Raw genomic sequence first — 13,587 nt, forward strand, 5'->3', positions numbered from 1 at the left:
AATCCCAGAAGACTGCTTTCTTCATAGTCACCGCCGTGAAAGCCTCAAATCTTACATACGTTTCCAATAATGTTTCACACGCCATTATTCGGTTCTGGGAATCATGTGGTGACAGTTCTTGCACAACAACCATCTTATAGGGATGGAAATGAAGATGTTCGTGAAGAATTCGGCGCATTGAACGATTGGATATGTCTAGGGCGACTGCCTGTTTGCGAGCAGAGGGTCTTGGAGATCTCAAAATTGACTGTCGAACTGCCTCCACATTTTCTGGTGTCGCAACGGTCCGTTGTCCTGATGATTTTTTCACCACACTCCCACTTGTCCTAAAGTTCTCTACCCACAAACAATCAGTTTCTGGTCTGAAACTGGACCTCTGTGCTTAATTCCGAAGTGAGTATGGAACGCATGCAGCACCGCCACGTAGGAATGGTTGTTCGAAAAATAGGCTTCAACAGCAAACACACGCTGCTCACTCGTCCACCTCATGTTTCCTACTGAGGGGTATTAGACAGAAACTTCCGCGACTGCTGCATTCATCGAGCCTGTCCCCACTTTTCTGTGACCTCCCCTCCCTTCACAATGCGTCTTCACAAAAAGGAAGTTTCTGCACCCCACCCTGTATTATACTATGTGGTCTGTTCGGAAAGTTGTGTAATTTTTTAAATAGCGCACCAACTCGACTTCTTAACAATGCCTGATAAGTTGTGCTGCCTAGTGGCGTGCTTCCTAATATTCATCCTTTTTGCTGCGTCATACTTCTGTGATTAGTCATTGCCCTAGAGTCATTTGTTCACGTGCATGTAGAGTGTGCCTTGCAATATTTGAGATGGTTAATATTCATGAACAGCATATTAACATTAAATTTTGCTTCAAACTAGAGCGACGTTTGTGGAGATTCATGAAATGATAAAAAACGTTTTTGGTGATAAATGCATGAGCCATACAGGTTGTTATGAATGGCTTAGGCAATTTAAGGATGGTCGGCAGGCAACACATGATGAGCCATGTTTGGGATGGCCCTCAGCGTTATGTGACAATGCTCTTGTTGCTCAAGTTCATGAAATTGTGCATTCTAATCATTGTTTGACAGTGCAGGAAATAGCAGAAGAGTGCAACATATCGATAGGATCATGTCATGACATTCTTATGACAAAATTAGAAATGCATCAGGTAGTTTCAAAGTTTTTTCCACAACTTCTGACACAGGATCAGAGAGACAGTCGTATTGCCATCTCTCAAGAACCTTTGGAACACGTTAGCGAGGATCAAAACTTTCTGAAAAGAATTATAACTGGCGATGAAACATGGGTCTGTGAATAGGATGTGGAAATGAAAATGAATCCTTTACTGTGGATTGGAAAAAATTCACCGAGACCAAAAAAGGCAGATCACATCGTATGTGAAAGTGATGTTGATGGTTTTTTAAATCGAGGGTGTTGTGTACTATGAATTATTATATCAGTGGCAAACAGTGAGTTTCTGGTATTATCTCGAAGTGCAGAAACGTCTAAGAGAGTGTGACAATAAAAAGACATCAGTTGTGGAGAAACTACTCTTGGTTCCTCCGTCATGACAATTCGCCAGCTCATGCATCGCTACTGATTTGTGACTTTTTTGCCAAAACGAATATAACTGTGCTTCCTCAGCCACCCTTCTCACCTTACCTGGCTCTGGCTCTTATTTCCCAAACTGAAATCCACTTCGAAAAGATGATATCAGATGATTCAAGAGATTACGAAAAATTTTCAGATGAAGCTACATGCGATCCTGAAAAAGGCATACCAGGACTGTTTCCAGAAGTGGCCATGACATTGGGAGTGGTGCAACAATGCAGGAAGGGAGTAATTTGAAGGCAGTAAGGCTCACTCAGTTGCAGGCATGTCCGAAAAATTGTAAAAATATAATTCCGAAACTTTTTGAACAGATCACGTTTGTTACATATTTCACATTGATCTTAAAGGATGTGATCTTAAGGGATCCTGATTCAGTGGCTCTTCAGCTAAAGAAACTTTACAGATGGACACCAGACTGGTACCTTTGTTTTCTTTATTGTACGTTCCATGTTACTGTGTTATTAAATGAGAGAGATTTCTTGGGAAAGCATAATAATCAGTGGTATTTAACATCTTATACAGTTCTGAAAGGACATGTGTTTTTAGTTGACTGCTTGGGTACATTATTTTTCTCAGTGGTAACCATATGTCATTGTCACCATCATTATCATTGTTAACTGACTGACTGATGAAACATGACAGTTACATATGTGGGGATTTAAAATAATCATATATGTGTGGCTTTACCTTTGACATTTACAATCTTAAAGATTATTTTGTATTCAGAAGGCATAACTCAGTTTGACAGCGATGGATGTTGGCCTGTGAAGATGAAAAAAATATCTTTCTTAACAGCCTTCTCTTGACCCCTGACCCTGATTCCACAGATGCAAGTTTGCATATTCAAAACTTTCTCATGCCTGCAGCAGAACAGAATACGAGTATCTTGGAGTAGCAGTGCTATTAACTGTTGGAACATGCAAAAATTGTGTAATTGTGGAATGGATAATTTGTTTACTAACTTACAGCCAGACCTGTTTAGCTGTCTTAAGGACAATAAATCTTGCTAGAGAAGAGTTTTGTTTACTCCCTGGAAGTGACCACTATTTTGGAACTTACTTTGTTCAGTCTTAGGAAGGGAGTAGTGCTGACAGTTTTACTTTGGTTATGTTTACATTAATAGGAAAATAAGTTCAGGAACTGCTTTTTGTTATTGGCTTCTCAAATTTCTGCTGTCTCAGCTGTGTTATGAAAGACTGAAGGCAGGATATATTACTGTTGCAAACTTTCCAATTTATGACACACTGTATTCTTTCCCAACCTTGTATGGAAAACTTGATAAATTAAATTTCAGGGTAATGACTGTGGACTTTTCCTTACAGTAATTCTCTTCAGCACTTCTTGTCAGGAGTGAGGATACATTCTAATACATATCTGTAACAGTTCATTGCAACCTTACTAACCAACAGAGAATATGTGAAATCTGTGCAGTTTGTGTTATTTTCTCATCTACATTGTAACTGAAACCCGAATAGATCAAGCCTGAGAATAAAAAGCTCATTTTTGTTTGCTTTGGAATAACTTTCTCCTCAGGAATGCAAATTTGGAAACTCTGTCTCTGTCCCTTCATTGTTTTGTTACTTTTTGAAGGGGTTCATCCATTTCTTAAACATGTGAGGTCATACCAACAAGGGGTGGGCACCCTCATGGTGAAGGGAACTGCTATAGGGGGTCCTCTGGCCCCAATCCTGCTATATGGCCATTCAGTTTGCCAAGGGAATTCACAGGCCAACCTCCTCTCATTGGAAGGTCAGTTGTAGACCATAGAAAATTTGCCGCAAGTCTCAGTAGTTGAGGCATGACAACACCACAGTGTTATTGGCTTTCCTGTTTTGTGTTACATTTGTTTGGTTATTTATTTTGTTTACTTACCAGACCCTTCCAAACAGACTGTACAGTTTTAATTGTATTTATTTACTGAAAAACGCGACAAATATTGCAGAATACTACCTTCTAGTATGTAATGCCATGCAGTTCTGTGGACGTTCACCAACATTTTGGAGGATTGTGCTGCCTCCATCTTTAGGACAGAAGAGTAATCCATTCAAGAAACTGGCATGGTTTCCATCTGCTTCTGGCTGGTTTCATGTTTGGCTTACTCTTTGATCATGAAGGTGGATACAGTGAGCTCCTCTGAAGTGTTGGTGAACTAGTACTGGACTAAACAGAATTACATCCCAGAAGGTTGTAGACATTGCTCTGGGAAACTCAACTGTAATGTGGCAAATATTGTGTGTGGTGTGTGTCATTGGTTATATGAGACTTTAGTTGTAAAAGTAAAGTTGTCTCTGTTCTTAATTAAGCACCATGTCATGAAGGCAAATGGGAAGTTGAGGGTGTAGCTCCACCACTGAGTTGTGCATAGTAGAACTATCATGAAGTAATGCGGAACAAAATGGCATACCCAACAGAAGAGCATTTGTATTTAGTGAAAAGAATTTGCTAGACCACGAGTGTTATTGAACTTTATCATGAAGTTTCATTATAGTTTTGGTGCAGGGAAGCTGTAAGCAAGTACTGAACCATTGTGTTCTGTAAAAGGCCAGGAATTTCTTGACTAGCCGAATGACAATTAGCTGCTCAAGAAGGACTTTGCTCCTTGACATTAATAGTTTTGTTTGAAAATAAACAAATTCCTTAACAGGTTTGAAATGACTGGGACCTTTGTTAACAATAAGAATGGTACTGTTGGAAAAAGAAGACATTGAGAACATGAAAGACCATGGCACATGTTCAGCAAGCACTGACACAAGGCCTTGAAGAATGCTAGATATGTCTCAGTACCTAGACTTAATGGAAATTGTCAACATGCAGGACTTTTTGAAACAGTGCAGAATTGTTTCTGTGCAGAATTCATATTCAGCAGTCCTTTGGTAGGGCATTAAATATAAGTAGTTTGACATTTGTTAGCACTATCTGCATTTTTTGAGAAACGTCCCCTGATTGTGAAAGCATAAGGTGAGGCCCTTTTTCTTCAGAATGACTACGTTAACAAGCAAAATACATGTGTATGAGCCACTGAAAATCTGCATGAAATGAGACCATTCTCACCCATTCCTTGATATTTTTGGTGTCAGGTTTAAGAAAACAGTTTTTTTTTTTTTTCCAGAATGAAGTATGCTAAAAATATGCTACATTATGTTGCCAGTATTTCAGACCTTCTAATCACGTCCTCATAGATTTACCCAGATGTCATGTTTCACGTCTGACAAAACAATATCTATACCAGAAATTTATATTCATTCTTATGGTCTTCATGCCAACCAAATTTTACAATATATATGGACAAATACCGTCTTAAGTGCAACAATTTTATTGTAGTTTTTACTTCTTTACTACAATAAAATTGTTGCACTTAAGACGGTATTTGTCCATATATATTGTGTGAGTGTAACAGGATGCTGAAATATAATATTGCAAATTTTACATACTTTTATATCTATCAGTAGTTCGCCACTTATCATCATGAAAATGAACTGATATTCTGTTTGCTCACTGTACTAGAAACAAGGCACTGGAAAAATCCTGATACAGCATTCATGTTATGATCTTACAGGTTATGGCACCATACAATCAGATATATGGTTACTAGCGTTTTGGAGTAACATATTGCCTCTGTCTTGTGTCCTGAAGGTGGAGGCAATATATTCCTCAGAAACACTGGTAAGTACCTATCAACCTACATGATGTCATAATCAACTACATCACAATATGCATTGTCATTACTATGGAAACCTCACTTCTTCATATGGAATTTCATGAAGTATTCAACATTGGAGACTGCTGTAAATGATGCAAAATTGGAGTTAAATTCCAACAGACTTGTTAATTCTTTTTCTATTCAAGGTTGGCCAGGTGTGCAGTGTATCATAATTAGGTACATTTTATATTCATGTTTATGAAGTTTACTTAAGTATTTTTAGTCATAATTGTGAAAGCAGCAACTGGAGTTGGTACTTACTGTTGGCACATGCAGTACTACAGTAAGCAGAAGTTGTCATTATGGAGGAACCAAATACTTGAATCTGCTGTTTTTGTCTTCAGATCGTCTTCATTCAGAGAGTGGGTACATGTCTTCCCCAGAGAGAGGGGGTCCGAGGGCCTACCCAGCTGCTGCATACCCCCCTGGAGGGCCAGGTTATGAGGACCCATACTACAGCCAGTATGCATCACGATCTGGCTCAATAACACCTGTCATTGATGAAGAGGCAAGGTGAGCAGGCTTTGTGTCTTGTCAGAAAGAAGTCAATTGATGTAAAAGTTATGTGATGTTGTTTCTGTTCTTTATACATGAACAAATCTAGTCACCATATTTTTCTGCTGTGAATTGTGTGTTATAGCATGTAAGGTCATTCCACTATGGATATAATTCTGCATGACACACGAATGTTCATGGAAGGAGAGGTTGTAAGAAATACCTTGATTTGCAGAGAGGAAGAATGTTGTACTGTGAATGTCATATACCTGTTTTGTTTGAAATATCGATATGTCTTTGGTGGGTGTTTCGTGAAGTTCTGTTGTAAACAGTAATTAGTACTGTGGCTTCCACATGCTTATATGTGCATATGTGTGTGTGTGTGTTTCATGCCACCAGTTTTATGTTATGAATATCTGTGCTTTTGAATAATATGGTATTTTGGATTGTAACGCCATGTAATTTGGAGAGAACCTAGAGTTTCATAGGAACATACCACCTCTATCTTCGATGGCAAAGATTAAGCCCAAGGAAGAGGCTGCAGAAGTGGGCGGAAAGCTGGCTTAGCTTCTTGTCATAGTCACCAGCCTGAGAATATCACATCCAGTGTAGATGCATTTGTTGATATCTTTACAGCCCTGATGTTTTTTAAATAAAATTTATACAAATTACGATCCTCAGATTGAACACTTGTTAAAACAGTGTGTTCTGTTAACACACTGAATGTATTAATTCTAGAATGGAAATTAGTAGTTCCTTCTAAATGTTGTCATAATTTACTAGAATTACCGTTTTGAATGAGATCTTGACAGTATTAAATTAAAATAAAGGATTTCCTAACATTTTGAATGTTTTAAAGTATGCCCTGACACATTCAGTGTGTTCATTATTTTTTGGCTCCCTATCACAAAATAGTGATTACCCTTATGGCTAAAAATGAATACTTACTAATTCTGAGTGTCGCATATTTATAGACATGACAGAGTGTGGTGAATGTGAAATCTGAATTAGACCCATTTTGAATCACCGTATTCAGTTTTGAAAACTCTGATCTGTTTCTTGAAATAGGTCACAGCTTCTTGTTCTGTGTGTCATATGGGTACTGAGTTTCATGTCTCCATGCCATCTGCTAGTGCAAAAAGAAATTAAAAGACACATGGGCTGACACTTGCATATTAGATTTGTGCATGATTAATCATTAAGCTCTGAAAAGTAGTCAGAAATGCATGCATATTTGATTCAGATGGCAAGGGTGGTTGCAACGAGTGTTTGCTCTTCAAGCCTTGAATTTAGAATGCTCAATCATCATCTCGTACCCAGGCTTTGGGCACAGGCATGTTCTCTTTCCCTTCTTGTAGGATACACATGGACTTGTTCATTTGACTACAGAGGTTGGGTTGTGGTAGCATAGTTGCTTGAGGCACTGCTACAAGCTAGAAGGTCACAGGTTTGATTCCCAATAAGGCCATTGGATTTCTCAATTGACCTAATCCTTCCAGCCGCACTATGGCCCTGGGGTGGACCCAGCCTCTAACAGAAGTGAGTACCAGGAATCTTCCTGGGGATAAAGGGTGGCTGGCACTTAAGGCTGACAACCTCACTGCCATACGTAAGCTGATTGTCCAAGAAAATGTGGGAACCTCTATGTCTCACAACTATATTGGCCTCCATGTCCTGTTACAAGGAGAGCTTTACTTTACCTTACATATCCTTTGGTGTATATACTTCGTTGCTCATGTTTGGTGATACGTTGTAATAAATTACAACAGATCTAATGCCAGGTATTCTTAAAGACTGGAAATTGTGTTACAGGTTTCATATTTTCTCTAGATGTTCTGATTTTTTTTAAGTCAGAATGCATATCAGTAGTTATTGCAACAATGGTTGTATATAAGTTGTAATATCTTTATGACGTCCTCTGGATTGATTTTATAGTAACTTGGGCTTTGACATGTTCTATATCTGGAGGCGCCATTGCCAAATGGAGATCTGATGAACAAAAATAAATTGAATTGAATTGAATTTAAGGAATGTTTTCAGGAGCTTCTTATGAAGGCTGGCTTATACATTAAATTTAAGTCTAGTATGAATTTGTTTTTCTGCATGTGACATAGAACGTGAAATGGATAAGTGACTGAAAGTTTGTTGCTGCTGTATATGTTGCCAGTAGTTGTGTCCTGCTTACAACAACCATCTTGCCATCATTACTATAATTCAACAGCTTCAACACCAGTCATACAACCCTGCTTACTCTTACAAGATATGCAAACTAAAACTTGTTTACATTTGGGAAAGAAGGTGTATTGTAACTTTGCAGTGCAAATATTCATTGTAAGGAGTTGGGTGGCTCAGTGTGACATATGTTGAATATGTCAAAAAAATTACTAGCAAGGGGGATTTATTAGCCTTCACAACGACAATACAGTTCTAGTGCTGAACTTCAATCTTTGTATTGAATTCATTAACAGACCCACCTGATATAAAATGTAGATATCACTAAGATTCATAATTATATTTAGAGCAATTTTAAATTTATTAAAAAATTTTGAAATGTGCTTCTCACAATGTATTATGTAGAATTCTGTGTGTAAAGAATGTCAAAACAAATATGAGCCTTGAATTTATGTTTTAGAGTCTGTTCTTATTTTCATAGCTAGTTCTGTGAAGGATGTGAACTGAAAGAATCAGATCACACAGTGAGGCAGATTGGCTCCATGAAGACCACTTGCTTTAACCCAGGAGCACATGGCTTAATAACATTTTGATAATATGTGCATGCTCACAAGATTTTTTATGTGCAGCCTTGGTGTCATATCTGTGGTTTGTGTAGGTTCTGTGTATAAAAGTGGACTTGTCTTCTTTGGTCCCATAACATTGCTTTGTGTGTGTATGTCTCACTTACTGCTTGTGTTGGTAGTGACACCGAGCTAATCGATGAGTCATACAGTCTATATGGAGTGAAGCTTCCGACGGCGGGGCGGTCTGTTGTGGCTCCTCAACCCCGCAGCCAGTTCCCTGCCCCTGCTGTCGTCCCATACGACACAACCCGGTATGCACACCCTCCCGCTTCTACTAATACTGTGGTTTACTGAGAGCATTAAATCAGTTATGAACAGCCTGATGGTGTTTGTTTTATACTGACAGATTGACAGACAGACGGAGACAGACATACTGCTGTGAAGATATCAGAAGATGCTATAAAGAATCTGTAGATTTTCACCATAGTTTTCTGTAATACACCAAATTTTAATGTTGTTAGGTACTTATTTTTCATATGCATGTATTGGGATCGATAAACATGTACTACAATAGTATATCCACAGTATAAAGTGGATTCTGTGGGACAGCTTCAGCACACATATTATAAGGTACACTTTGATTGAATTTGAAATTTATCCAATTTTGGAATCCATGTTGTTATGTGTACAGTGTTTATGGAATGACTTAAAATATGTACTTGAAATTTGAAGTACATTTCAGACTATGGTTGAACAGGTAAAAGGGGTGCTCCTTCAGTTTCTTTGTGTGAATAAAATAATTCCAGGATTAGGGATGCTGGAGACATACAACTTATTCACAATGGACTATGGTTTTTACCCCTCTGTACATGCAAACTAAAGTAAGGAACATTGTGGTACACTTTTATATTGTGTCCAGAACATTTAATAGAAATTTGTATGATATAAAACACATGTAGTATGGGGGGGGGGGGTTGAAGGCCACCATATAATGATGCATCATATAATGAGAGCCAGCTGTATCCAGAAATTGTGAAATGGCATAATAATAGTGAGACAGGCTGGGAAAATTTCTTATCACAGCTGTTTTACTCTTAGTGCACATTCGGCAGTTACACCAGGTCACACAAGAAAATTATGTTTTTACAGAGAATAATATAGATGATAACAAAAATAAGCATTGAATAATTGTCAGATAATATCTTACTCAATTTATCATATTTCATTTTTAATTACCAATAATTGAGATGCTCATGTTTTCCAATTTCTCCTGTGCCAGATTTTATTTGTTCTTTCATCACATCCCAAATAGATCTACTCGTAAGGTAAAAAGTTTGCCTTTCTTTAATTACACTTTATTGGCTGTTTGGTTGTATAGGTTAAACAGGAAATTACATGGTGCTAATGAATGATGGTTGAAAATAATGTGAATTTCTGTAGTCATGTGTCAGCATTTACCTGGGGGATTAGGCTGAGAAGAGCCAGTATATGTCATCCCTGGGTGGGATTTAAATTGACAGATGGTTCTGCTGTGCATGCCATGCAGAGCAGGTAGCCATAATCTCCTATCATCTGATATTTTACATGTGTACTAAGCACTTCTGTGTGAAACTGCAGGGCTGTAGGAGTATAAATGTGGTGGTGCCTATCATTTTAACAAATTGTCAGTTGCCATGCTGTGTATGTGTGTGTGTGTGTGTGTGTGTGTGTGCGCAAGGATGTACTAACATTCTTGAGCAAGTCTTTTGCTTTCTTGCACAGCCTGGACATAATAATATTTGCTGCATTGCTGCATTCTGGGTTCAAATCCCAGCATGAGGATTTTTGGCAACATATTCTATTTCTGTTGTTGAAGTTACAGTAACAGATTGTGTGCTGACTCTAGGATTCGTGTGGAACACATGGAGCGGCAGTTGGCGAACCTGACGGGTCTAGTACAGAAGGCTCTCACCCAGACTCCGACACCGCGTGAATACCTTCAGGTACCACCGCCTGCCTCTGCAAGGGATGCCAACTATCGGAATGGTATGTATTTACTATGTGTGGAGTTTCCTTCATTACTTGGCCCTCAGGCTTTCATAAGTAAACTGTAATGATTTCAGAATGCTGAAGTCAAGGTGAACATATATACTGGAATTTGTGCAGGTGTGCAAACGTTTGAAAAGAAAGTGCTAGGGGAAGTATTTGGACATAAGGACGGACTGGAGGATAATACAGAGATGAGAACGTTTTGATTTCACCTAGTATTTTCAGGCAAGAAGTCAAGGTATTAATGATGGTTAGATATGAATATTGAATAAGAAATACATAATTTTGGTGGGGAAACCACATGAAAGACCAAGAAGGAAGCGAGATAATGATGTCAGTGTTGCTCTGGGGGAGGTAATTTGTAAGGACCTGATGATACTGGCTCATCATATATTGACAGGAGACTGCTATTTGTAGTGTCAGTCTTTTGAGGACTGTGTGCCTGGGGAGTTGGCAGTTTTATATAATCGTTTGTTGAGATTAGAACAGTAATACATGATGTAACATTAAAGACGTGTATAGCAGGGTGACTATTTATTGTATTTAAAAATGAATATAAATCCCGTGAAGTAATATCACACAATCTTTATTAAAATATTTAGATTATTTAAAATAGAGTTTTTCTTTGTGATGCCTTGACTTGATTATATTAGTTACAGGACACAGTAATGAGAAATAGTACAATTGAGGAAGACATTTTTTAGTTTCTGTATAGAATGAGACCATGACTGCCTTCTGTGTTTTGCTTTATGTTTTGCTTTTGTAATCTTACTTGCTTTGAAAGTGTGAATATTTACTCTTCTGCTATGACTACCCATACACACAGTGTGTGCAAAGGTGTGTGTCATTTGCTTTATTTTGTTGTTTAGTGCTATGTGCTGGATTGTTCAGAACCCATAGCTACAGTGTGTGTATATTATTATTATTATTATTATTAGAAGGGGTGGGTTTTCCCATGCACTTAGAACAGTTATTGGTCCATTGTGCATCCCCCTTTAATTTCTACTGTCGCCATACCCTACCGGTACTGGTGTGTGCTATCAGCCCCGTTCAGCCAATGAGGTCGGCCGTCGGTACCTGATATTTCCCCCATCTACCAGAGGCATTGGAAACTACTTGGGCGGGAAATTGTTGCCTAATTTTGCTCAGAGGTCTGCCAGAGACATGAGGATCTTTTACGTGCCGTAAATCTACGACATGGGACCCACGGCTTAAAAGTCCCTCCCGGAGGACTTGTTCCCTGAATTTTTCCGCCCTTAAAAATTCCACGACCTCCACTGGGTTTGAACCCGCATACCTTGAGTCATGAGGTGGGAACATTACCCCTTGACTATGGAGGCCACTTACAGTGTGTATGAGACACTATGTAGGGCTATGTAAGACAGTAAATGTAGAGAAACCCAAGCCTAAAATTTATTATACGGTGTGTATCAGTGGGAGGGTGGGTGTTGTCATTGCCTACCTGAAGGCAAGTGGCTGATAAAATGGAGCAGTCTTGTAGAAAACAATAAGTTTAATTATTGTATTTTGTTGCCCAGACATTCATTTTTGAAAATAATGTATTTTAATTGTCACCATCATAATTTAAATATTTTTTAAAATCTTTCCTTGAAGTAGTACATCATTTGTTGGAATAATCACCATATATTATTCGCGCGCAAATTTGAGTTGGGCCGTTGGATATGATGGTTAGCTAGTATCTCATCTGCTAGGTTATGTGTGACTTTTTGTAATATAGATGTTAAAGTGGAATACTAGCGTTAATTAAATGCAGTGCCAGTGTGAGTTGCAGTTCTAATAACTTTATTTTCATACTGATTCTTGCAAATAATTTTGGCTTACATTCCGAAAATCCTTGGAAATTGTTTCTACTGATGAAGCGAAAGGTGATTGTTGTCTGTTTTCTTTGACATGTATATAAGAACCAGTTATTAACTAAAGAAAGATCCTGTTTTCATCATGTCTGTGTGTCTGGCATCCCATACCATCGTTGTTATTCTTATGGTAGTCCTCGTGTGGAGTAGAGTGTCAGTCCCTAACTTCAGGGCAGCATTCATTTAGTAAGGGGCGTAATAAGAGTTAATTCTCGATACCTTCAGTTTTAACCTAAAATTTAAATTTGTTACATAATTGAATCAAAAAGTGTTTTAACCTGAAACCCCAAATTCCCACTATTTCCTGACGATTGTTTTTGCCACAGATTATCAGTAACTTTCAATTTAAGCTATTTTTGTTTATTTTCTTTCTTGTGACTTCTTTTGTAATGAAAGGTTTTCATTGATACCATTCACAACACTTTATTCTAGTATTTGTTTTGAGATTTTCAGATTGTTGATCATTCACACTGTGGACTTCTGGGTCATTACAGTATGTAGCTTTGTAGGTGGATAGAAATGTTTTGGAGGAACAGGCTGTTTCTGTCTTCCACCTGTTACTGACAGCAGCATGACTATAAGAGTAAGACAGTAACAGATGTCAGGTATTTTATCAAGTAAATGAAGGTGTGGGGCTCTTGTCGTCGATGTGTGTCTTGTCATTACTCTGATGACAACCCACTTCTTCGGAACAGTTTGTTGGCCCTGAAAAGGACCGTGGCTGCTGAGATGATTGACCGGTGAGGTAGCGCAGTGCGCGCCAGTAAGGAGAAAGGCTAGTCGTCGAGCGCGGTCATAGGAGCCATGAGGCAGTGGCTACGCCAGATGCCCAGTGAGTCGGACCGTAACACGACCACCGGCGAGTCCAGGCGCAGTGCCCCAGTGAGTCGGGTGTGAGAGCGCTGGAGAGCCGAGGCAGTCGTGCCTGGCGCAGCCCGCCGATGTCTCCGAAGACCGAGCGCTGGCGACGAAGCCTGCTGGCTGAAGTTGCTTGATGTGGCTAGCTCGTAGGCTGATGATGAAATGTGTTGAACTGAATAACTCGTCTCTGGAGTCGCTCCTTTTTATACGCTGGTCGGTGGGGCGGAGCCAAACTTGAAAGTGAGGAGGAAGAATTGATTGGCTAGCGCGCGTAA

General features: G+C 38.9%; 1 protein-coding gene across 1 annotated transcript in view; it reads left to right on the top strand.

Moving 5' to 3' along the window:
- The window catches only part of LOC111867726, a gene marked incomplete at its 5' end in the record, with an annotated part of 591,832 nt that overhangs the window by 509,183 nt on the left and 69,062 nt on the right, over positions 1 to 13,587 (top strand). Inside the window, 3 exon segments of the mRNA XM_033752792.1 lie at positions 5,661 to 5,829; positions 8,729 to 8,860; positions 10,435 to 10,574. Of these exon segments, the coding sequence (XP_033608683.1) occupies positions 5,661 to 5,829; positions 8,729 to 8,860; positions 10,435 to 10,574 (441 nt within the window).

The sequence above is a fragment of the Cryptotermes secundus genome, unplaced genomic scaffold, assembly GCF_002891405.2.
Source record: "Cryptotermes secundus unplaced genomic scaffold, Csec_1.0 scaffold80, whole genome shotgun sequence".
Classification (NCBI taxonomy): domain Eukaryota; kingdom Metazoa; phylum Arthropoda; class Insecta; order Blattodea; family Kalotermitidae; genus Cryptotermes; species Cryptotermes secundus.